Genomic DNA, 25,179 nt, shown 5'->3' on the forward strand with positions numbered 1-25,179 from the left:
AATCTTATACAATTTATTTTATTATTAATTAATTAATTAATATTCTTATAATATTTAATGGCAATTGTAATTATATTTCATCTGAAATATTACAAACTTGTCACGTTTACAATAAATTATTTCAATTCATTTTTCGTGCAAGCACATATTCAGTAGCTATGAATAATCTTGTACAATTTATTATATTATTAATTAATTGATTAATTACATTAATCCTTACACAATATTTTTGATGTGTTCCTATACTAAAAATATTCATTACTATTCCAGGTATTACCCGAGGTGGTCGGAGGTGGACGAGGAGGAGGACGAGCTGGACGAGGAAGAGGACCAGGTGGACGAGGAGGAGGCGGGGTGGGTCGTGGGAGAGGACCTCTCCTCTCCTCAGAGGAGGGGAGGGGGAGGGGCAGGGAAGGGGGAGAGGTGGGCGGGCAGGGGGAAGGGAAGGGGAGGGGCGGGGAGGGAGGCGAGGAGGGGGCGGGAGGGGTGGCGCGGGAGGGCGGGAGGGAGCGCGGGCGGGAGGGAGGGAGGGAGGGAGCGAGGGAGGGAGGGAGGGCGGGCGGGCGGGCGGGAGGAAGGGAGGGAGGGAGTGGACGACGGATGTCAGTACAAGTCCCCCACACGCCCACCCACCCGCCCGGCCCATCCCTCTCCCTCCCTCCCGCCCTCCCGCCCTCCCTCCCGCCCGCCCGCCCTCCATCCCCCGCCCCTCCCCGCCCCTCCCCGCTCCCCTCCCCCGCCCCTCCCCCGCCACTCCCCTTCCCTTCCCGTCCCTTCCCCCTCCCCGCCCGCCTCTCCCCCTTCCCTGCCCCTCCCCCTCCCCTCCTCTGAGGAGAGGAGAGGTCCTCTCCCACGACCCACCCCGCCTCCTCCTCGTCCACCTGGTCCTCTTCCTCGTCCAGCTCGTCCTCCTCCTCGTCCACCTCCGACCACCTCGGGTAATACCTGGAATAGTAATGAATATTTTTAGTATAGGAACACATCAAAAATATTGTGTAAGGATTAATGTAATTAATCAATTAATTAATAATATAATAAATTGTACAAGATTATTCATAGCTACTGAATATGTGCTTGCACGAAAAATGAATTGAAATAATTTATTGTAAACGTGACAAGTTTGTAATATTTCAGATGAAATATAATTACAATTGCCATTAAATATTATAAGAATATTATTTAATTAATTAATAATACAATAAATTGTATAAGATTATTCATAACTACTGAATATGTGCTTGTACGAAAAATGAATTGAAATAATTTATTGTAAACGTGACAAGTTTGTAATATTTCAGATGAAATATGATTACAATTGCCATCAAATATGATAAAAGTGTTTTACTCACCCAGCAACCTTATCCTGGAAGTCGAGACATTTTATTAGCGGATTGACAGCTACCGAATTTGGGGTTGCGCGAAAAACGAATTGAAATAATTTATTGTCAACATGAACCAGGAACCACGGAGCGCTTATCCTGGAAGTCGAGAAATTTTATTAGCGGACCGACAGCTACCGAATTTGGGGTTGCGCGAAAAACGAATTGAAATAATTTATTGTAAACATGAACCAGGAACCACGGAGCGCTTATCCTGGAAGTCGAGAAATTTGATTAGCGGACTGACAGCTGTCGAATTTGGGGTTACGCGAAAAACGAATTGAAATAATTTATTGTCAACATGAACCAGGAACCACGGAGCGCTTATCCTGGAAGTCGAGAAATTTTATTAGCGGACCGACAGCTACCGAATTTGGGGTTGCGCGAAAAACGAATTGAAATAATTTATTGTCAACATGAACCAGGAACCACGGAGCGCTTATCCTGGAAGTCGAGAAATTTTATTAGCGGACCGACAGCTACCGAATTTGGGGTTGCGCGAAAAACGAATTGAAATAATTTATTGTCAACATGAACCAGGAACCACGGAGCGCTTATCCTGGAAGTCGAGAAATTTTATTAGCGGACCGACAGCTACCGAATTTGGGGTTGCGCGAAAAACGAATTGAAATAATTTATTGTCAACATGAACCAGGAACCACGGAGCGTTTATCCTGGAAGTCGAGTTTCACCGCGTAGCGGACCCGTAGCGCGGGATCCGGGAGGCTGAGAACCCGGTACTCGAAATTTGCGGAGCGCGACTCTCAACCGTCCGCTCTACTGCGCGGTTGTTACCAGACTGAGGAACTCGGCTAGCCGATTTTAGATTGGTGACGTCACTTTCCGAACATCCGAAAATTCAAACTTTGGTTTCGAACTGTAATACTAGGTATGATGATGTATGATGTATGATGTATGATGTATGATGTATGATGTATGATGATATGATATGATGTATAATGATTTTAGTTTTCACATTTCATACAAGAAATACACACTTTATCTCTCCTGCCGATTCCAGACTCAAGCGGCCAGGCCCTTCGATGGTCAGCCGTTGACTCAAGATATATTCTTCAGTGAACGGGTCGGCTAATAACGCTGCCGTTCTGCGACAGTTGGATGATGAAAAATTTCGCTCGTATCTTTCAAATGTGTGTTAAAATAAACTCGAAATGTCAAGAAGCGTCGTTCTTTCTTTCCCTATTACCTTTCTAGGTCTTTAAATCACTACGCAGCGTTAAATACTGTCTCATATACGAAGCATCCGTTTCATCTCGTTCAAAATTAACGCATCCGTGATGTATTACAGTTACTCTGAATTTTTTTCCATCCGAATACTTTTCGAAAAACAATTCTGCTCATCCACCCAACGCAGATACTTCACTTGCGACCAGCTAAAACAACGTTTCGATTCTATGCCTATGAAAATTCAAGATCGAGAGAGCAAATGAAAAGTTGTTGGAATAATTATGAATATTAATGTTATGGATACATCGAGCGCGTGTCGAATAGAATCCCATTTCGAAATGAATAATTCTTTTATTCTCATATTATAGTCGTATTAATGTAGATAATCTAGTTTGTCTCCTGGAAAATTATAAAATTTATCGTTTGCATCACGTATTAATCGTAAATGGATCATATATAATAATATCGTACATGGACCGCATATACATGTATACTTTTTGCCTGTGCATCATTGTTACATCTGATCTAAATATGTATAACTTCTTCTCTTGGGTACCTATGCTTCAATTAAATCACTGTTGTGCTACGAATTTTGGAAGAAATTTATCATTATTAAGTTCTTGTATCGCCGACAAGTCGGTAACTACGCACAGGGTAGCAACAAGTACTGGCTTGGGCTTACCGTTGCAAAGACTGTGTTACTCGGAAGGTTAATGCAGCCAGCATCAAGTCGAAATCGGTAACTCTCTGGTGTTCTCTAGTAAGTTCTCAACTCTGCCGTCGGAACATCTCAGCGGGCGCAAGTCATGTGCAAGTGCACGGTGATCTTCGGTTGTCACACCAGTGGTCACACCATAGCCTATAAGGGCAACTGTCCTTATATTTTTTAGTGAACGCCAATGTTGTGTATCTACGTAATCGCTGTAATCTGATTTTTCCTAAAACAATACGTGAGACGAAAATTATTAAGCGATACGTTATAATAATTCATCTATACCGATAAATTTATCTTTTTCCACTTTTGCTTCTATTGAAGGATTTTATATTAGAATAAAATTAATTTAACGATGTTCAACTGCAGTTTGATTCGGGAAATTCCAAATCTCGAATATTGAAAGTCAATGCTGTGAAGTGGGCGCTCGTCCGTAATGTCGAAATTCGATATCTAGCTACTAATCTACAGCCATCGCCTAATTTCAGTTAACTGAATGTACGTGATTGGACGTACGGTTATTTCTTATTTGCGTAAATGCGCGAGATTGGGATTACGTGTTTTGCAATAATCAAGTGAAAAATATAGAGCATCTATATGATGAACATGTTCATGAATGACTATCGAGTCTCGTGAAAAGCCTAACCTAGTTGGCAAACCGTCACGCTAACCATGAATCTTCAAACCTTATTCCAAGACTTCAATCCTGGGTAATTTCATTAGTGCATATTCGTTACCTGCTCGTTCTTCGTTTAAAAAAAAAACTGCTTACACAGAAACTTGACAGTATTATTTCACCCCTTCATAATTATCTGTCAACATTTTCCATAGCACGCTTCAGCTTCAATAAAGTTCATCCACTCGCATTGGAACACCTACAACTATAACCGATGTTTTCCTTTCACCAAATCCGATTGATTTTTATCAAAATTTAGATTATAATGTTATAAATTCAATTCTACATGTTGAATCCATAATAGTATGTACGATTTTTACACATTTTTCTTCAAAAAGTTTCACTACTGCACCTAGGTGCCTTTTTTCTTCGATGAATAAAGCTAATGTCCTAGATATTTGGAGTATTACATTAGTCACGAATGAATTCTTTTCTATTGTTTGACCTGTGGAATCCAAAAGATTCTATATTTCTTAGACAACTACATCTAGCTTAACCTCTTTCTCTACACAATATTCACGCTTACGTCTGTATTTTTCTTCATAAATTCCAGCAAGTTCTTGGTGCACTGCTGCCTAATGGTATTCACGGTGTTATTTGCTCTCCGAAAGGACGATGAGATAGAATGGAGCTACTGGTCCGTTTTTAGTCCAATATGGTTTTGGAAAGGCATGGTAATTCTGGGGGCAACGGTTGGAAGCTATATCTGGTGGAGGCATCCCCATGCTAGGCTGGAAGGCGAATCCTATGTTCATTATAAAGCAATGCTGATCACTTTAGCACTACACCTAATTTTGTTGATGTTCGAATTACTCGTATGTGACAAGCTAGAATCCGGAAGACACTTGTGGATATTAGTCTTCATACCACTGATTTTTATATCAATCGTATCGATAGCTGTAAGTATAGAGCTTACTTGATTGAGGCACTTTACCCTAGAAGTACGATTTTAAGTTTTTTTTTCTGTATCTAATTTACCTTAATAATAATTTCTAATCTATCTCGAATACAACTGTAAAATTCAACTTTTTATTTTTTCCAGGTATGCATTTGGGCTGTGAAACACGATCGATCATTTGAGCTGGAATTATTTTGCGCAGTCAATGTGTTACAATTTATATTCATTGCTCTGAGATTGGATGGTTTTATTTCGTGGAGTTGGGAAGTTGTATTTGTGCCTCTCTGGGCGTTGTTATGTTTGTCGCTAGTTGCTGTTTTATATGCTATCGTTTTTGCTGCCGTCTTACTTAGAACTCCACAAATAAATGCGCGGCAAAGGCGGACGTCATTAAATTCTGCATTGGGATACACTTTTCTAGTAGTTCCCATTTTAGTATTTCAGGTGAGCCCTTTTTGCTATTAGAAAATAATACGTTGGAAATGAAATAAATCCATGAAAATTCTCATATCAAGAACTTTATAGTTCTAATTGAACTAACGTTTGTATAAAATTTTTTATGCAGGTGCTATTAGCTAATAAATTAGACGGTGACCCGATCAAGTATACAACCGTGGCGATGCCGTTGCTAGTTTCTCACATCACTCTTATAATAATGTCATTCGGAGCCAAAGGTGGAAATAGATGTAAGTCTCACAGTTTTAAAGTAATTTGTACCTCTTTAAGCTTAACTGTAACTTCCAGATTTACTGATTTTCGTCTTGTTATAGATGGAGGCACGTAACATTCGAATCTAAATTATTTTATTAAGAAACTTTTCGGACCACTTATGTTGTAGTATAATCACAAAGTCACAAAGTGGCAGTCGGGCTGGCGAACTCCGTTGCAGCTGGCAGGGGTGGCGTGTGTTCAAATCCGTGTTTATATATATTTCAATTTATGGCAAACACGAATTTGGAGTATGTAAGAGCATTTTTTTCTAAATTCGTTCAGTGAAGATTATTACTTTTTTACTACCATTACATATCACACAAGTTGGTTCAGTTGAAGCCATGATGACAATACACAAACAATGGCGTACACTATTAGCTGATTTGATGTAAAAAACATACGTAAGGAAATGTGCTAGAATCTATGAAAATTCGCACTTTTGACATGATCTGTCGGCATATTAGCCACGGGATTTTGGTCTGTCATTTTATGTCCGGCTTGCAGTATCTTGACAAGAACTCATTGGTCTGGCAATATCATTATACAATAGATCACATCACTAGTTATCATTTAAAAAAAAATCAGCTTTGATACAATGATTTATTTTTAATTTTCTTTTTTACTTGCAACGCGGTCCCTGCTAGTCACAACGGAATTCGCCAGCTAGGCCGCCACTTTGTGATCCAGTGATTATACTACCATTTCAAAAACTTCCTTAATAAAATAATGTAGCTTCGAACATTGCTGATTCTTAGACAATTATTAACATATCATATGAATAGAAACTGTCGTGTTAAAATTCTTGAATAGTTTTACTTATTTATTCATTTACCTTTGTCTTTTTAAGGGTGGTTTGGCATTAGAAAAGATTTCTATCACTTCCTCTTAGGGTTGTGCCCACTGCTTCAAGAGTATGGTAATATCTCGTATCAACCAAGGAGTGACGCAGATCAGCCACCATCCGAGCCGATGATATCTGAAAAAAGTCAAAAGCGTATTAAGAAACACGACCTAACTAAACCTGTTGTGCCTGTAGAGATCATAGACATGCCTGACTGAGCGTCCAATTATAGTTGCTTACACAAAACGAGTATAATCAGGTCTACCTGATTAACCACTCGGTTCAAATCATCACAATAATTGTTCGTAACACAATCGAATGTATAGTTCTTTCTCTTAATTACACCAGGATGAGCCAAAGTATCCTAATTATGAAAAGTCAAATCTTGAAATTCTGCCAGTTATCATTACAGAGTCCACATTAACTAAAACGATTCTCTCTAAATTCTCCTGTCAGAAATAATTGAATTAATATTTTTTTTGCTGCTTGGAATTACGCATACAGTACATAGAACTTTGAAATGAGTTACTTGAGGCAAGTTGAAGGACTCTTAATTATTAGTTTATTCTGCCAAATGGCCGCTGATTAGATTTGTGACTGAAATCAGCTGAAGCGTGTAGCGTTATCTCATCGTTTTTAATCAGATGGTAAGTTTCAATTGCAATATGATCGATCAATTAAATCCTACGCAATATTGGATTTCGTCCTTGACTGAAGTTTTTCAAAGTTTTCCCAAAAACTTCGCAATTGACTTCTCAAATGTATGAAATCTCGGGAAATTGTTTCGAATCACTTCAGATTATGATTAAGACGTTAAAAACTGCACAAGCAAAATATGTTCAACAGCTCTATGCTTTATTGGTCAAATTTCAAGAAGGTTCTCTTACGCGGAATACTAAGGGCAAAATTTCAAATAAGTTGACACCTGTCATTTGTGAAAAAATTATTAGTGTGGGACTTTTACCATCTATATGTGGATAGTTATATTCCTGAAATCAATGGTAGGTCAAATTTCCAGTCAGACGATCAAGTTTTGTCACTCGTCCATGACAGCTCAAGGGAATTCCTTTTTGAGTAATATATTTTGGAACTCTACTAACTCAAGTGGTAGAATATTACTTGTCAAGTGTTGAGTAATGATCAAGTAAATCAAAATGTTAACATGTTGCCTGACAATCGATATACGCCGGGATATTTTGTCTTACGAAAGATTACGAAACGGGCCATAAATAAAATACATGAAAATTCTTCGCCTGTATATTTACTCACCGTGCAATTGCAGTGTCATTAGTATCTTATTATTAAAAAATTGAAAAATAGGAGCTAAAGACTGTAGGTGTTTGTATTACGTATACTAACATTAAGAATCGTTCATGTATGTACGTCACGTGTCAAATAATTTTTATCTTATCAGTTTCGTTGAGGAAACGGATTGGACACAAGACTGAGTGCCTCGCATCTGTAGCATAGTATTAAATTGTACAAACAGAACTTGACGAAAAGGAAATAATGATGAGAGATGAAAATCACGTAAAAATTATTACTTTTAATGGAGTGTTGTTGGCGTTGGTATAAATGGAAGCATTAAAGTGCTCAATCATTCGTCACTAATTATACGTTACGTAAAAATTATGTACAGATCTTGTTATATTATAATAACATTATTATATAGTCTATATATGTACACACCATATATATGTATATCAGGGTGGACTTTAAAAAGGTTATTTTGGAATTTCGACTGTCCCGCCGCCCAAATCGACTCGAAATAATTCAAAAATAATTCCCTCATTTGTTCAGATTTTCACCTCAACTGTAACCCCACCCACCCACATGATGGATTTACCCATTTAAAATACACGTGTTCCGGATACATTCTCAGTATATATTTTATTGAAAGAGTAATAATGTTCAAAAAAGTCAGTAACTGCGAAGTTTTAGTGGGCACTAATGCTACTATCTGAGAAAAAAGTCACATCATCATACCAACCGATCTAGACGAATTGCACTTCCTCTGAATAAATAAAAAAGTCAGATTTCAAGGGTGTGCAATTCGTTGGGATTGCATGATATAATGATGTGAATTCTTTCTCAGATAGTAGCACTAATGCTCACTGAAACCTCGCAGTCAGAGATTTCTTTGAACGTTATTACTCTTACAATAAAATAAATGCTGAGAATGTATCCGGAACACGTGTATTTTAAATGGGAAAATCCATCCTGTTGGCGGGAGGGGAAAAACTGAAAGAATTAGGGAATTGTTTTCGAATTATTTCGAGCCGATTTGGGGGGTGGGACAGTCGAAATTTAAAAATGATCTTTTTAAGGATCATCCTAATATATGTATATATACACACCTACATAGGTATATATATATACATTAGGGTGTTTCAGAAACAAAAATTTTCCACCGTGACACCCCCTAAGAAGTTTATTTAGGTTAAAAGAAAGATTGTGTGAAAAATTGATGTTTTGCGTTATGAGGAAGATCGCGCACATTTGATTTTCCACGTTTTTCACATTTTTTTTGAATTTGTAAAGAAGCACATTATAGCACTTCAAGTATTATTTCTTGCCTAACATTTATATTCAGCCGAAAGATCACATCCATAATACAACAATATTTTAACTGGGAATCTTATTTTTCTAAATTAAAAGTTCATATCAAATTATAACTATTTTATGAGATTGAATTAATAATGAAAACGTCGTCAGATACGTTTCTAAAACATCAACTGAAGACCTAATATTACAAGTGTGGGTCTTCTTACATTGATATTATGTGATTGATGTCAGTAATAAAAATAAAATTATATTCACGATACTTCATAAATTTAAAAAAATGTATAAAAGGGAAAAATCAACTGAGCGCGATCTTAAATATAACGTAGAACGCTAATCTCTTGACTGAATCATTCTTTTAACCTGAACAAATTTCTTAGGGAGTGCCTTGGTGGAAAATCACATATTATTTTTTGTTGAAATACCGTAATATACATATACATTATTATATTGTATCGAATAATTATTATACATTATACACGTTTACTGATATAACAATTGATTGATTGATTTATTATTATTATTAATATTATTATTATTATATTATGTGTACATATATATAGTATAATATATATGTATATGTATTACGCGTAAGAAAAAATTACGACCTAATAAAGTTTATATTTTTTTGGTATGACGTTAATATATTGAGAATTGGATTTACTTAATATTGAATCATTTCAATGCGAAAGATGAAACAACTAGACACGTAAATTTCAGTTTCAATCAAATCCTTTCTCTCTGAATTGACACATCCATTATGACGTAGCTATTAAAATATAACTCGTTCAATATGCAGTTTGATATCGCTGCTGGGCTGTATGGATTTCCCGACTTATTATTAGTCTAACAATGATGGTACATAATTGTAATCTGTATGCTTCGGTTCGATCGTACGTTTTACCACATCGGAATGTACTCGGGTGCCCAACTTCGTCCTAGCAAAGACGATACTCTGCCGGCTGCACTTGCAACGTCGTACTTAGAGTCTTCCAGCAGCGACGTTTCGTATACGTACAATTCCCGAAGACGCTCTGCGCACAGAACTACAAAATCGACGAATCCAGAGCATCTGAAATATAACAAAACAATAACTTGAAAATTAAAGTCAACCGGGTACTGAATTCCAATTGCAATTTAGCATCTATTAACTCCTAAACAATTCAGACTTATTTCCAGTTCTGTAAACTGTAAAAGTTTCCGTAAATTTATGGAAGTCTTAAGATTGCGTTGATGTAACTGTTTTAAGATTTCTGAGTTGTATACTATTATAGGTTCATCTCTAGCAGATACTTTGAGTGAAAAATGTCTGTTAGAATGAACCAAGAAACTTGTGGAATAGTGTGCATACGTGAGTTCACAGTCACCAAGGCCGACGGCAGCGAGTTGGGGGCATCCTCTAGCAGCGGATATCAAAGCTTGATCAATTGGTCCAGGACTGTGTCTACTGATGACGAGCTCCACAAGCCGGGGACAAAACTTTCCAATCCTAGCAACGACCGCTGCAGGTGCATCTTCGCCGAAGTAGAGGTGAGTAACGGGTACATAGGAGGCAAGAAGTGGTGCGAAGTCGTCTTCGTCCGTGATGTAGGATAATCTGCAAAGGTCAGGTATAATCTTTTGCACTAACTGTCCATTAAACGATCGAGCGATAGCTAATCATTTGGAGCTAATTGATGCAAACTCACAATACAAAGTTGATGTTTGGCGAGTGAGTTGCCAAGGCAAGCCACGCTCTGTCACTTAGACGTGGCAGAGGTTTTGATTCAGGATACGCTTCGACCCTTAGCGTCTCTAGACGAACGTGTTTCTCCACGCTGAGAGCCACCAGAAGTTCATCGCTTAGGAGAGAATAAGATAGCGAGAGTTCACGGAGACATTGGCAATGCTCAGCGAGTGCTAGAATACCTTGCGTAATTGAATAAAATATTATATTATAGTTTACCGTGTAAAAGTGTTGATGAGCTGAGGCTTTGGTGATTCGTTTCATTCAATTAGCCCATTCGATTTTTTGTACACTATAGTGTGCAATTTTGACTTAAGTTTCTTACGATTTTCTCGAAATATCACTGCATATTAAATAATTGTCAAGTATGTGAAGTTGGGGGTAAAATTTTCTGACAAATCGATTGCCGCTATTTTTTTTTTGTAGAATTATTCTCACATTGCGAGAAAAGTGTAAATTTTGATTAAAAAAAAGTCAATTTCCAAAACATGTCCAAAATATATCATAATCGTCCAAAAAGTGTTTCTTTATTCAAATAAAGGGATTTTGGTGGCAATAATTTTACCTCTTGGCGACAATCGAGGGCAACTCTTGATCCGTAGAAGTTGCAGCGTTCCAGATGTACTCAATGCTAGGGTGGCTAAAGATGGATCATCCACGGGCGTGTGATCGATATCTAGTGACCTAAGCGGCGAATGATCAAGGGCAATAATTAGAGCTGACGTAAATTTCTTCTCCTCGATGTCCATGAATGCTGGCTTCGCAGCACTCATCAGCGTTAGTGTCTGGGGGGTTGAATAAAAAATTGTCATTCAAGAATGGTAATCTTAATTGTGTTTGTGACATTTAAAAAAACTATAATCTTCTCCCTGGGCGAATAATCACCTTTCTCTAATGTGCGTGAGACGATCATAATCGTACAGTCTTCAAAAACAAATTTTTGAATTTACTCCGTAATCAAAAAATGTAAAATCTACGAGTATACGAACCTTCAAGGAAGAGTTGACCAGGCGAGAAAGAACGATGCAGGCAGCCTCCGCAGACTCGACAGAGTTGTCCGTTTTGAGAGAAACGTCGCGGATATGGTTACCGTGACGCCGTAGTATGTAGTCAATCAGGTGGGGGTTGGTGGAGCTGCACAGAGATTGAAATGAAGGGAAAGGATATTTCGGAGTAGCACGTGTTGCTGGTCGTTAGAAGCGGACACGTGCTAGCAAAAAGAATAATTCTATGAGCCTTCTGCAGGTAGGTGAAAGAACGCGTATCCTTGACATCTCACTGCGCGTACAGCTTTGTAGCTCTTTCACTAATCGTTGCAGTATTCAATACGTCGACGAATGTATACACGTCAACCCCTTTCCCACCCCCAATCTATTTTTACTATTACCCGTGGCTCAATTGATTTCTCGACTTACTTGTCTGCTTGGCTCAAGTTGAATTCAACCGTTCGCCAGAGCGACGGACTATGCACAACCATCTCCCAGTGTTTGCAGACCAACGAAGCCGATATTAATTCGTCATAAGATAAATTGCCGAAGATTCGAGCCAGCGCTTCAGCTGGAAGCGTCGCCCAGCTAAATTTGCTGCCGTTGTAGTTCATCTTCATTGTAGCTTTTTATTTCACAAGTTCGAAGCTGCTGACATCAATTCATCGATCAGACGGTCGCTGCAATGTTTTGAACTAATTACACTCACGCTGTGTAAAATTAATATACCATACTAACGTACTATATTTCATACAGGTACATGAAGCATTGCGTATCGAATTTGAACGAACCGTCATCAGGACTAGAAAATATGTGTAATACAGAAATTTTATAACAACGTGTAAAATAGTATTCGTTCGAAGCGATTCTTATATTCTTGGCCTCAAAATCGAATTTCTAAAAGTTATTACGCTAATATGGAGTTATTGTTATGGTGTAATGATTATACCTTAGCGTTGTGTTATGTTGGATATAAAAATATTTCACATTATTCAGTATGTGTAGATTCATGTCAGTTTCTTCGAATATATTTCGCTTTCTAGTTTCACTTACATGTAGCCCAGATCACAATACAATCGCGATATATCAATCAGATTGCAACGCAGCTGCAGAGTGCTCTTTATTACAACTAAAACGGATGTTAGTAGGATGAGCAAAATTCTCGTTTTACCCTTAAGCGTGGTACATGATCAATTAACGACGCTAATTCGCTACACATTTAATGTCAAGTCGTATAAGCTGCTCTCACGTTGTATGATCATCGAATACGTAATAATAACGACCTATACCTATATTGGGATGCAAACGTACAACGAAGTAGGCTGAAAAATTATAAAGACGATTTACAGTTAAAAATCTGCGTTCACGCTCTAGTACGAATTGAAGTAGTTTCTATCGACGTTTAACGTTGCACCTTGTTTCCGTAGCCAGCTTATATCTCGACGGATATACCAAGCGTACATTGTCTAAACGAGGCAGCGACTCGCGAGTCTCGACCAAGTTCAGCGCAGCCACGTGCCAGCCGCTCACGTGCGCCTATCAATGGGAAATTTCTGTCGAATGCGGGACACAGGCATCGGGGTATTTACGTAACCTGTATAACTATAGTGCACGTTGTACGTATATTAGTACCTCTGAATATCAGGACTGTCAGCTTCTGCACTAGACATTGCGCAACTCAAAAATATAATTGGAATCGATTTCATTAAATTGTTTTTTTGGTGTTTTAGATTCGATCGGTTCGATGAAAGTTAAAAGCTGTACGCGCCGTTACAAATTGAGACTGACGCATAATACCGAATCTTAACATTTCATTAAAAATCGCTCACGTGCATTCTGAGATATGTAGCCATTTATAACATATTTAAACATTTGTATCCGAGTAATGTATATAACTTATAGTTATTATCGACATTTTACGTGCTGTTTCTCAAGCTGCAGTTATATTTTCTTTCAAAGATCAACTTTTACACCCAGCTGCGGTTGCTATTATAAACGCTACTTGCGAAACATCGATGCAGCAAAATTATTCCCGAAGGCGTGAAAACTCTCTTCGTAGTTTAGAACATTATATACACAGTATTCGCAATTACTTAGACATTCTTGTATTGTATTATGTAGCACGATAGTTTTGTATCCATAGATGATCTGTGGATTATTCGCGATGGTGCATGGTAAGCCTAAAAATGTTTCGTTATGTTTTCTAATACCCATCACATATTCCGTAAGTATTCAAATTTATGGACCTAATCTACGCGATGAAAAATAGAAAACGGACATGTTTCTACGATACGTGCAGTAATAATTTTGGAAGGGAAGGGAAAAAACGGTATCTTGCACAGTTGGATTTTGAGGCGGGTTCACTTGAGACGCCTTCACTATCTAATTCAATATAATACTACAACAAATCCGATTATACGATATCGTATTCAAATTTACCGAGATCATAAGATACTTTAATAATTATTTTAAAGAATGAGCAAGATGTGTAATTCATTAACGTTTAAAGAATTAAGTTTTTACTTTAATAACTTTGCACTGCTTTTATTCCAATATTAATATTTTTTTTATCCAAATCCGCAGAGTGCGGGACTGAGATCGTTCTGTGTTCAGCGAGGTTCACAGACTGTGGGATAACCGACTGTTGTAGGCATTGCGAAATTCGCACGCAGCGCTGGAGAATGACGGCCGGCATCGCGATTACGAAGTAATGATCGAATTGAAGTTTCGCGATATTAAATTTAGTAGAGATTCATGTGTACCCAAAGGAAAATCTGAAAACTCGTAACGAGATGAAATAACTATAATTACTCATTTTCCCTGGAAGTAAAGTGAAATTCGATATCAACGCAAATTTCTGTATCAATAATGTATTTCGATACTACACGAATTTGCGATTTCTCGTTGAACGAATTAAATCCTGTCCTTTACGTGATTATAATTGTAATTCATGTAGGTATAAATAGATGAAAATTACTGCAGTTATTACTTACTTTTACACGCATATAATTGCACAAATGAGGGAACGACCTGTTTGGAGATTATAAACATTTATTTACGTCACATAAGTACAGTTGAACACCGAGGGGGCACTAAAATTATTATTATTATGTTGTTATTATTATTCTTTTCCGCTACTCTAATCGTAAGAGTGGTTTTTTGAGGCTCGCACACGTATATATCTATATATGTGTGTATACTTAGGTATACAAATACCCATATTTATATAAATATATATGTACATATCCGTATATTAATATTATAATTTACTCTTTTAGATCATTTATACAAACACATACTACCTCTCTCTCTCTCTTCCTTTCTCGCAAATATAATCATTTATCATTATTATACAGGTATTTAATATATCACAATCTCTCCCAATCATTCTCTATAATCTGTGTATTCATTCATGCTAATAAAAATTACACGAAAATGACCATGATTTACGTTATACTTAAATTGTCTTATTTTTCCTGTTCCTGTTAAACTCGAATTTCGAAACAAATAACGAAAGAAGTTTGCATTTAAGTTTTTTTTTTCTTGCGAGTAGATAAATACTAATTCCACAGTTAAATATTTTACAAATATTCGGATACTCGCAGTCATGGATCTTCAAGTTTAATCTAAATATTCATTAATCACCAATTTTTATCTTGTAGGCATTCTACATTATTTATCTATCTTTCTAATTGATATTTTAGACATTGATTTCTTTTACAAGGATCCAACATATTCGTCACTTTGTTTATTCTGCACAGCTTTTCGTTTTCCTTTTTTTCTGATTCTATATGACATGGAATTTTCAATATATTCTCATTTGCATACAGAATTTTCAAAAAAATAAAGTAACAATAATAACAGTAGTAATAATCCATGATAACACATTGTACTACTCGCATTCAGTCTTGATCAATAAATAAAATAAAATAATATAACAAATGTTAGTAATTAATACTAGAAAAAAAAAAAAAAAAACATTTAGGAACTGGAATCAGGATGTAAGTATATATTCGTCGTGGGTCCCAAATTGTTCAAAGCATTCTCTCACTTCGCACAGAGCTAAATATTATTTTCATCCGCTCGTACGGTTTAAAATAAAATACTTCACGATATTAGAAAATTTTGTTTTTAAATTGAATAGCTACGTCAACTCTATACAATACCTGGTCGTTCACCAGTTCAATACTAAATTTCAGATCTTGTTCTAAATGTATAATTATACATGCCGGAGCTGTATGAAAAACTCTCCAAGATTTCGAGCATTCGTGCGAAATGAATAGTTGCCGCAAACGTAACTAGTAGGGTTGATACGAAAAACGAAAAAAAAAAACAAAAAAATACGAGCAAGTATTGTAAAAAAGATAAGCAAAATAAACATGAAAATTGTGAAGTTAAAATGATATGAAGAATATATCGATTGGTTCGCATGAAATTAATTTCTGGTCACAATATTTTTGACAATTGCCAGAATCTGAATAAATTTTGTTTATCTCTTTTTGGAATGTATTTGTAATGTAAAAATGTTCCGTTTCTAAGGGGATGAAAAGTTGATATTAGTGAAAATGCTTGTTAAAAAATAAATTTTCATAAAGCACCGTAATATACGTTAAAAATGTCATTCCCTTCGAACGAACATTGCGCTATCCAGCCGCGTTAATCTCAGGCGATTGATGATATTACCAAAAAAATATCCATCATTTTGATTTGGATCATGAATCGGTATAGTTTCGTCGAAAAATTCCCCACATATCCGCCGAATCCTAGATTTTCATTGAGCTTTACGCCTTTGAGATTAGGTGTCAAACAGTTCGACGTGGCAGTATTGGTGATGGCAGCTTGGATTGATATAGACTTTATACTTCTCAGTTACATCCACGATGGATTTTGTAGCGAAAAGTCCGTAGTAGCGCAGGTCAGAAGCCTAACATCCGAACTAGTATCGAACGAGCCTGATTTTTCTTTAGGAACCTTTGCGCTAACAATGTTTCAATCACCCGACGTTGGCGTCAAATTACCGAGTGTTTGTTCAAACAGATACAATGCCCTGTGTACAAACTCATATTGCTCAGCAGTTTGCACCATGCCACCTCTGTCATACCTGTAACGTCAAATCGCATCACAATGAATTTCAGGCGTAACGCGGGATTAAACAATGTATACAAGAGAAAACGGAGACTAAGGGCTTATTATCACTAATGAATTTACTTATTTACAGGTTTAAGATATTAGTGTAAATATTTCCAATAGTTTCGGTATACATTATCATTACCCCTTTTTAAACTTTTACGAAATAAACTCGACTTAACTACACATTTAAGGGAATCTATAAAAAATGTGTCAAACAATGACTGCTCTCACCTCATTTGGCAAAGAATACCGAGTACGTCGACATTTCCATCCCTCAATAATTGAGCCATTCCTGTGGCTATAGCTATAAAACATCCAGTTCGTCCAATTCCGGCACTGCAGTGTACAACAACTGGGCCTGGTAACGAGTTAACTTCGGCAGCTAGGCCAACCAATGCGCCAGCAGCCTGAGGTACTGCATGATCTGGCCACGTGTCATACCTGTGAACAAAAAGAGAAAATCATTAGACGTTCTTTTCTTAGAATAAGAGTTCAGTCTAAAATATAGAACGGATATTTTATCCTCACCAATAGTGCTGTATGTGTCTTCTTTCTCCTTCGTATCCAAGCTCTAATTCTCTGACCATATAGCCATCTTTAGATTCAACGGAATTTACGACGACGGTATAGGTACCAGCTTGCATTCGGCCGTTTTTCTCTAGCGGAAAATAAGGGTCGCACTTGGTCTTTGTTGCCTCGTGCAATCTGGTCATCATAACAATGGTAGAAACTCTTTCTGACCAAACCATTCTCCAGAAATCACTGATGGTATGCGACAATGGCCCTTGGGTCGCGATGTAACGAGTATCTTCGCAGTCATAGCCCTACGTCATAAAAAAACACAATGCAAATTTATTATTTCATTGATAATGACAGCGAGGTAGCTGAGTTTTCACCCATTACTCAAAATTTCACTTACACGAATATAATTGGCGTTAATATAACTGGCGAGGGGATCGTCAGATCCTGGGAGGACAACTCGTGACTGTGGATTTGGCAGGACCGAGCAATATCGATTTTTAATACCAGAACCACAGACGTCGACCTTGTGTGGTAGATTTAGAGGCACTTCCCAAAATTCCTTGTGTAACAAGGCAGGTTCTTTTAGTACTTTACACAGCTGGGCACGTGATAGAACATTTCCAGCACTCAATAAGAATTCTTCAGCTGTACATTCACGGGTTGGCGTCACCATCGATGGCGGGCTTTCCGGTGCAGGTGCCAACTCTATTGTCAAACTAGCACTAGAACCTCGGCGTTCTAGGAGACCTTTAGCCTTGATGCGAATTGGTTCAGGTCTTCGTTCTGGCGCAGATAACGTCATTACCTAAATAGGATAATTAACATTTTGTTAAGAAAAAAAAACATTGCAGCAGCAGCTGTTTGTATGTCACTGGAACTGGGTAATTCTATTTCGTATTGTAAGTAGTGTGCGAATTACCTCTGGAAGTGCAGCTGGCTGCTTAACAGGTCTAGTCGGTTGAATAGCAACAGGAGGTTTCATAACTGGCTGACAAACCCACTGAGCTTCAACAGGGTCTCTTAATTCCTTAGCTGGCTTTTCTGGTAGGCCAACTGCGCCTTCTTCTACCAATCCTCGCCTGTCTCCATCTTCTGTGTCTTTTTCACACGACATTTGCTTTCGAAGCCATAACAGGATCTGTAGATATATCGTTTCAATGGTTTGTTAGTAAATCTTACGTTTGGTCTTCCTAGAATTCATCATGATCTTTAAACCACGAATTGCTCTTTTTGACTGACTCAAATTGTTAAAAATTTGCCAACACTATAGGATTTTGATAGCTTAATTCAATGTACATGAAATTAGGAGTGATTGATTGACACAACTGGGCTGCTAAGAAATGGCCGGTGATTTCTCTCAGAAGTGGAAGAAAGTCCCTTATCAAATTTACTACTATTTCAAGATTTATATGCGATAGCATGGCATCAGAGCTCAACAATTTAAATGTGAAATGTATGGTATCTGACTGCAATAATGAATGAAATTACAGAGTCTAAACGCTGCACAATATTTCACAAAAAAAGTGACTTGCTAGCATTTTTGGTAAGCACAACATTAGGTTCCTGAATTTTGTATTGCAATGAAACATGTCGTTGTTTTCAACGATCAATTTCTGTTCTTACCACAAAAGTGAACAGTATGGCGCCAACCAAGGCGCAAAGTACTACGAAGAGTGGTAGTTGCCAGTCGAGCCAGGATAGCGTTGCGGTGGAACTAACCTCCTCTCCACCTTTTGCACCCAGTTGTGCCATCTGTAGATCCATTCCAGCATCGTTCGGTCCCGTAGAGGACTGTCGAATCCTGTTCAAAATCGAAAAACAAACTGTAGTTAAATAATGAATTCGTATTCCCTTTGGCATTAATTCATTATTCCCATCAAGTTTGCAAGCTTCTGTCAACAATCGCCTTGCAAGCTTCTGTCAACAATCGCCTCGCAAGCCTACCTGTGCTGGGATCTCGCCGACATACCCTCGGGTGCTGGCAGCAGGGATACTGGCAGCACTGCGTCCGAGCGCCACTTTGGCTCAGCAATTAAGTAGTGGTGGTTGTAAGTATCCGACGAGCCGGTACCATCTTCGATCTCACTTGGTTCTCCATAAGGAACTGCATCACGCTTATAGTGATGAGTTAAAGGGGTGCCGGTGCCTCCTGAAACACAAAGATAAAAAAATTGCAGGTTCATTTTACTCAGACGTCGATACTACCGATGATCACTCAACACTGACGACAAAAACGATACGTTCGAGGCGTTCCTTAATTCCCTTCCACAGTACGATATCTTTAATGAAACTAATACTACACCGGAAGTTTAAATGATGGTCAATTTTTTTAGTCTCGAATTAATACATAAGAAAAAAATAGCCTGAAACATGGACACGTCACCATAATTTCCGTAAAAATGTTTAACGGGTTTCCGTAACGTTCTAAAAATCACAATCTCCGAGAAAAATGACAAATGACACGTATTGGGAAATTGCTATGTTACTCATGTGTCCACTCTTTCGAGATAGCAGTAATTGCAACGTAATTTCATTCTTCCGGGAGGCGAGTGTGTACGTGTATGTACGAGATGCACAAGTGCCAAGGTGTGTGCGTACTGAAAAGACGGGAGTTACATATGTGACGAAATACGACAATAAAGACTGTTTGCAGAATAGGTTGAACGAAGTGACGAAGAGTTTGACCACCGTTACGGTGTTGACAAATTTAAAACACGTTTGACACAGACTCACACATATTGCGTTCTCGCGATGTTTTCGCAACAATTTTTTAACTGCCTACCCGATCAATAAATCGGTTTACCAAATCAAAAGCAGTCTAATCGCGATGTATGTATTTGTTCAGCACAGGCATTAACGTGCGTGTTGAAAAGCGTATAATATATGTATATATATAATATAAACACATGTGACAGCATAGCATATTCATCTATACACGTATCTATCTATTTGTCTATAACACGTATTCGTGTACGCGCGTATGCACGCGAAAAGGAACAGACACCAAGGCTGCTCTAGTCACCGCATATTGCCCAGACAGGAAGTAAACATTAGAGTTAATTTTATAGGAGACGTAGAGACGCTGGAAGAGTCGGGATGCATCATGCGCCGATTAGATGACTGCTGCTGCCAAACAGGATTGACGGAGCTGCTAGACGAAATATACCCAGATACCCAGATACACACATGCAATGTTCGTTAGATACAGAACGATAAGTAAGTAAGTAAGAAGGTAGGTAGGTAAGTAGGTAGGTAGTTAGAGAGGTAGAGTGTGAAATACATAGAAACGCACAGGTAATGCATTCGAAAAAATCCCCCGTATTATGGATTGCACTGTCATAAACACGAGCGTAGTACACATCCTGCAGTACGTAGTAATAGCGAGAAGACGAACGAAACCGTTCGGTGATGAAATTTATGTCGTTTTTTTATTTATTTTATTTCCCATTTCTCTCTTTGTAGCGAAAATCGTCGTGTTAGTGAACAAAGCGGAGTGGAAAAAACTGAGAGAATGAAAAACACAGTGAAATCCTGCAATTTATACCTCTTATCAAAATCACGCACACTAATATTGCGAGCGGTGCACTGTTCGCGGCTAAGCTCATTCTGCGTATCGCGTGTGTAATTAACGTCGTATATTCGCTCGTCGATCGGCTCTTGTTTCGTGTCGGTGATCAGGGATTCGCCTGCACATCGACGACCGACTCGCACGTCACAACTAACCGAGACATCCGTTCGAACTGTCGACCGTCGAGAGCCCGAACTGCCGACCGACCTCGCTACTCGGCTCGGCCTCGGCACGAAGCGAAGAGGGGGGGGGAGGCCGAGCTCGGCGAGCCAATCGGTGAACGGCGCTGAATCCACCCCCCGTGAATTTGGCGGGAAATTATCGCTCGCCCGAGGTTCGTTCGTGTGAGTGGGCGACGCCGTCTGTGATCGTATAACACGCATTCGCACCGTGCACACGAACCCTTTTGATATCCGCTCTCACATGCAGGGGAGTAGGTGTTGTGGCGGTCGAACGGATCAATGGAGTTTCAGAGTGTGTCTTTATTACGGGGATCGTTTTTGTTGTTTCTTTGTTTCTTGTTTTTTACTTTTTCTTTGTTCTTTTTTTTCTCTCGTCATCGCATCAATGATTCTTAGGAACGCGACGATTTCTTTGTACCGTTAAAAATGTTGCCACGACGAAGGAAGAAAAAATAAAAATGAACCCGGAAGAGTTAAACCTTCGACTTTGTATACCTGCGTATATTATATTACGTTGATGTTTGCGTAAAAACGACATTTCGCCCACGTTGTTATACGGAAGGACGGAAATAGACTACGTACTTCGTATACGATATCCGATTGACATGCGAGTGAGACAGAAAAAAAGAATACGTCTGATTTCAGTAGGTGTAGTAATATGTCGAAGCACATTTACGTTGATTGAGGACTATACGGACTTTGGCTGGGTTATGCGTGTATGTGATGCAGTTTTGAAAGTACTTATATAATCCTCTAGAACAATGGCTTTTCTACTTCATCTACTTCTTAGGCTAACAATATGTCCATGTGTTTGGATTAAAAAATTCCCTGTTCATGCACGTATATATGTACATTGAAATGAAACTGTTCTCATTCATAGCGGCTAAGCCGAAGAGCCTTGAAGAGTGTTGGGCTAAATTATTGACCTATCGCTGAGTGGGAGTTATTGTTAATGTGACCGACAGATGTCGGTAGCAGAGCCTCGCCAAATCTCATCCCTTGGATTGGATATTATTTTTCACCCGACTCTCTTTCAATTTCACATGTATGTGTCCGCTCTTCCAAGGGAATAATAATAATAATCAATTTGCACGTATAAATAAATTGTTATTTCGTCAAATTCAACAATCATTTTTACTGCTATAATTTATTTAATTCCATCCAAGCATTTTTTCCCGTTTGTTTTTCTTTCACAGCTCTAGCAAAAGGGAAAATATTTGTGCTGATTTCAGATTTTTCATCTCGATGAACCTCAATGTGAAAAGAAGAACAACAGAGCTACTCTATATTCTCAAGAATAATTAAGCCAGAGGAGTAACTAACGATCATGCATATAGATATAGAGGCGATAATAAAAGCACTATTTAACAAGAAAAATTCAGGCAAAGCTACAGAGCAATACGTGTACCTGTGATGTACCTAATTGTGAACGAAACCACATGAATATGATCAACGTGATTAACTCAAGGTAGAACAATAATCTGCAGCATATGCAGTGTATCATTTAAATAAATTTTACATTTATACTCGTAGATATGTACTAGTGACTATAACATCATGCTCACATCTATACGTACAGAAATAAATTCAAGACGCATTTGTAAATGAAATATTACATGCGTAAGGGTTTACCGTGAAACAAAACAGCATCAGCACACTGCCACATATCCCCAATTAAAATTGACTTGCAGATATTTTTGTATGTTTCAAAATGATTTCGAAGGTATCGATGACCATGTGAATTCAATCCCCTATGAACTTAGATGCCGTGACAAGGCGGGAATAGATAAAACCGGTCAGCATACGCTCACAAAAATATCGCCGTGGTTCGGACGAGAATTACTTAGGTGAAATTAATTACGTGCGAGAGCGAAGAAAAAAATGAAAATGACCAAATAAATTTCTCAGGGGAAGCCTGATACGAAGGCTTCGTTAGAGTATTTATTTCTTTATTGATTTGTCCGTTATTTAACGAGAATGAAAGATGAATGAATAAAAATAAAACAACACGTACAACTCCAGTCGATATATTTTTACATCGTTTCTTTCACGCGGAGGTGAATCTGTTTTATATATTTCCGATGGCTAATCGTCTATCAATCCCGTCAATTTCTACGATACGCGTCGATTCCCTCTGGAATTAGTGTGTACAGAAAATAAAGCAGTAGATGTATATAATTTAAACATTACTCATACGTTTTATTCGCAAAAAGTTTATGAGACAGCCATTGATTTCGATGAGATGCAACGATTGGCATCGTACAGTAAAACCTGTGTACACGGTTGGTTACCGTGCCAAGTTTTAGAAAATGAATTGAAAGTTTGGAAGCGACCAATTGAGCCGCGAACGATGCTGCGTGAGACCGTGCAATATACGCTCGTACAACGATATTGGCAAGTCTTCAAAATTGCGTGAATGATTGTATCGTCGTACGTTGATTTAGCAGGGAAACAAACTACGGTACAACGAGAAAGACAGAATAGATGGGGCGACAGTGAGTAACAGCACAGGGTTGACATTTGAATCGCGTATTAGTGACGGAATGAGGGAACGAAAAACGTATCTGCAAAATCAAGGGAGAGTTTCGAGCGAAGAGTCTAATGGCGAGGCGTAGCTTGTAGGGTCGCGATAACGCAGAACGGAAAGAAAGAAGACGCGAGCGGTGGTGAAAAACAGGGTCCCTGTTACCCGGCGCAAAGCCTCCGGCGAGGGTGGCTGTGCTACTGACTGGATTTTGGCGAAACGGTAGGTCCGAGTCGCGGCGGCATAGGGACTCCATTCAGTAATCGGGCTCTCGAGCCCTCGGCGGGCAGGCAGGCGGGCAGACAGGGGGCTCACACTTGCGTAAAGTGCGTGCTGTACGATTGGCCTCCGCTCCGTGTGCGTGGGCGACACGTCGAGGCGCGCGTCTTCGTTCTTCGCGAGCCCTTTTGACGCCGCGTAGTCGATAGGCAGAGCGGCGCGATCGGGAGCGATGGGTGCCGGGAAGGACGAGGGGGTGCAAAAGCGTGACCTTGGCTCACGGCCCATTGATAAGAGTCGCGCCCCGCGTTACAGGTAAGGCTACGGGGTATCAATTTGCGATCGCAGGAATGACTGTTGCGTAGGCGGTTCCTCGAACGAGACCTACACGTACACCTGTAATAGGTGTATGGACGAAAGAACGTCAGGAGTACCTAATTTATAATACATACATGTGCGTACATAGATATACGTACCGCTATGAATAAGGCTCTAGACATTCACACGAGTCGATCGGTTAGTTAAAAATCCGCCGGGTGTTTTACCCTTCGGCGTATATCGTGTTATGTATAAGCCAGTGCGTGTGGCTCAATCGCTTCTACGTTTACCTACAGGTATAGGTTTATAAGTGAAAAAAAAAATCGCGATCGAGCAACGCGGATTCGACCTGATTTCGACGTTCGTCCGAACAGGTTGCAGTCTGGCGGGTAACTGCGTTCAGGATTTTACGAGCTGCATCAAAGGAACGCGCGCCGTCGCATCGCCCTCGAGTCGTCCTCCTTTCCTGCTCGCATTAGCGTCTCTTCCTCCCGACATCGGCACGCATACATGTAAAAACGTACTATCGCCCCTTCTGCCCTCCGAGCTCGGTAGTGCGTCGTCCTCTCGTTCATGCCCAGATCTCTTTCTTTCACCCTCTGCTCCGCAATCCCGAAATCAGATCGAGCGTTACCCCCGACAAGAAGACATTTCTCTTCTCAACGATGCGTCATTGCACGGCTTGTGCGGTGTTCGAGTGAAATATCGAGGGTGCAGGGAAACCGGGAGCTAATTTCCATGGTAAAATAATACGTACACAATGTATAACTATTTGTATTACAAGTATAGATTTTTTAAACATATGTATCCTGTTTATCAAATCTTTGTAGATGAATGTTATAACGCGGAGGATTTAATTCCAATGCAATGGGACTGATAAATCATCGAGGACGATCCTGGTGAGTTGTTGGGGTGGCGCCTGCGCGGAGAGTCTTTTACTCCGGGTTAATATCGCGCGCGAATTCTGTACGCGTGTCTTGTAGGTGTAGGACACGCGCGACTCGCGATGCACGATCAACCCGTCGTTCAGAGGGGAG

General features: G+C 39.0%; 3 protein-coding genes across 12 annotated transcripts; 1 reads left to right on the top strand and 2 right to left on the bottom strand.

Moving 5' to 3' along the window:
- The first annotated feature begins 3,474 nt into the window (after positions 1-3,474).
- LOC124303619 (transmembrane protein 185A) lies at positions 3,475-9,231 on the top strand. 2 transcript variants are annotated; one of them, XM_046761058.1, is made up of 5 exons: positions 3,475-3,989; positions 4,509-4,854; positions 4,998-5,297; positions 5,419-5,539; positions 6,412-9,231. In XM_046761058.1, the coding sequence occupies exons 1-5, from the start codon at positions 3,952-3,954 to the stop codon at positions 6,621-6,623; spliced, it is 1,017 nt and encodes a 338-aa protein (XP_046617014.1). In that variant the 5' UTR covers positions 3,475-3,951; the 3' UTR covers positions 6,624-9,231. The 2 variants fall into 2 exon arrangements, with proteins under 2 accessions (XP_046617014.1, XP_046617015.1); XM_046761059.1 differs by lacking the exon at positions 6,412-9,231 and adding an exon at positions 5,624-6,135.
- On the bottom strand, positions 5,199-14,316 carry LOC124303613 (F-box/LRR-repeat protein 3-like). Of its 6 annotated transcripts, XR_006907945.1 has the most exons (9): positions 12,629-14,098; positions 12,109-12,359; positions 11,683-11,827; positions 11,259-11,478; positions 10,656-10,875; positions 10,319-10,564; positions 9,865-10,039; positions 6,397-6,540; positions 5,199-5,311 (listed from the first exon to the last, which is right to left on the bottom strand). XR_006907945.1 is itself a non-coding variant. In XM_046761044.1 (8 exons), exons 3-8 carry the CDS (start codon positions 12,297-12,299, stop codon positions 9,868-9,870), a joined length of 1,194 nt encoding a protein of 397 aa, XP_046617000.1. In that variant the 5' UTR covers positions 12,300-12,359; positions 12,629-13,001; positions 13,094-14,097; the 3' UTR covers positions 9,537-9,867. The 6 variants fall into 6 exon arrangements, 5 of the variants coding, with proteins under 5 accessions (XP_046617000.1, XP_046616998.1, XP_046617001.1 ...); XM_046761044.1 differs by lacking the exons at positions 5,199-5,311; positions 6,397-6,540 and having other exon boundaries at positions 9,537-10,039; positions 12,629-13,001; positions 13,094-14,097; XM_046761042.1 differs by lacking the exons at positions 5,199-5,311; positions 6,397-6,540; positions 12,629-14,098 and adding an exon at positions 14,203-14,316 and having other exon boundaries at positions 9,537-10,039.
- A 396-nt stretch (positions 14,317-14,712) lies between these two features.
- LOC124303596 (tyrosine-protein phosphatase non-receptor type 7-like) lies at positions 14,713-22,914 on the bottom strand. 4 transcript variants are annotated; one of them, XM_046761004.1, is made up of 8 exons: positions 22,714-22,914; positions 19,276-19,480; positions 18,955-19,132; positions 18,251-18,469; positions 17,729-18,136; positions 17,338-17,633; positions 17,041-17,250; positions 14,713-16,780 (listed from the first exon to the last, which is right to left on the bottom strand). In XM_046761004.1, the coding sequence occupies exons 1-8, from the start codon at positions 22,745-22,747 to the stop codon at positions 16,669-16,671; spliced, it is 1,662 nt and encodes a 553-aa protein (XP_046616960.1). In that variant the 5' UTR covers positions 22,748-22,914; the 3' UTR covers positions 14,713-16,668. The 4 variants fall into 4 exon arrangements, with proteins under 4 accessions (XP_046616960.1, XP_046616959.1, XP_046616962.1 ...); XM_046761003.1 differs by lacking the exon at positions 22,714-22,914 and adding an exon at positions 20,876-21,102; XM_046761006.1 differs by lacking the exon at positions 22,714-22,914 and adding an exon at positions 20,624-20,851 and having other exon boundaries at positions 19,301-19,480.
- Positions 22,915-25,179: the final 2,265 nt, after the last annotated feature.

Source organism: Neodiprion virginianus, chromosome 4 (assembly GCF_021901495.1).
Source record: "Neodiprion virginianus isolate iyNeoVirg1 chromosome 4, iyNeoVirg1.1, whole genome shotgun sequence".
NCBI classification, from domain to species: Eukaryota; Metazoa; Arthropoda; class Insecta; order Hymenoptera; family Diprionidae; genus Neodiprion; species Neodiprion virginianus.

What these genes read in the sequence shown, in the direction of transcription:
- LOC124303619 (XM_046761058.1), top strand. Translation starts at nt 3,952, where the DNA reads ATGAATCTTCAAACCTTATTCCAAGACTTCAATCCTGG. An exon ending in TATCAATCGTATCGATAGCT is followed by an intron (nt 4,855 to 4,997) that starts GTAAGTATAGAG and finishes TATTTTTTCCAG; the next exon opens with GTATGCATTTGGGCTGTGAA. An exon ending in AGCCAAAGGTGGAAATAGAT is followed by an intron (nt 5,540 to 6,411) that starts GTAAGTCTCACA and finishes TGTCTTTTTAAG; the next exon opens with GGTGGTTTGGCATTAGAAAA.
- LOC124303613 (XM_046761042.1), bottom strand. Translation starts at nt 12,299, where the DNA reads ATGAAGATGAACTACAACGGCAGCAAATTTAGCTGGGCGACGCTTCCA. An exon ending in CCCTCGATTGTCGCCAAGAG is followed by an intron (nt 10,876 to 11,258) that starts GTAAAATTATTG and finishes CAATTACGCAAG; the next exon opens with GTATTCTAGCACTCGCTGAG. An exon ending in CCAAACATCAACTTTGTATT is followed by an intron (nt 10,565 to 10,655) that starts GTGAGTTTGCAT and finishes TGACCTTTGCAG; the next exon opens with ATTATCCTACATCACGGACG.
- LOC124303596 (XM_046761003.1), bottom strand. Translation starts at nt 20,936, where the DNA reads ATGAGCTTAGCCGCGAACAGTGCACCGCTCGCAATATTAGTGTGCGTG. An exon ending in GTGCGTGATTTTGATAAGAG is followed by an intron (nt 19,481 to 20,875) that starts GTATAAATTGCA and finishes TTTGTGTTTCAG; the next exon opens with GAGGCACCGGCACCCCTTTA. An exon ending in AGACACATACAGCACTATTG is followed by an intron (nt 17,251 to 17,337) that starts GTGAGGATAAAA and finishes TTTTGTTCACAG; the next exon opens with GTATGACACGTGGCCAGATC.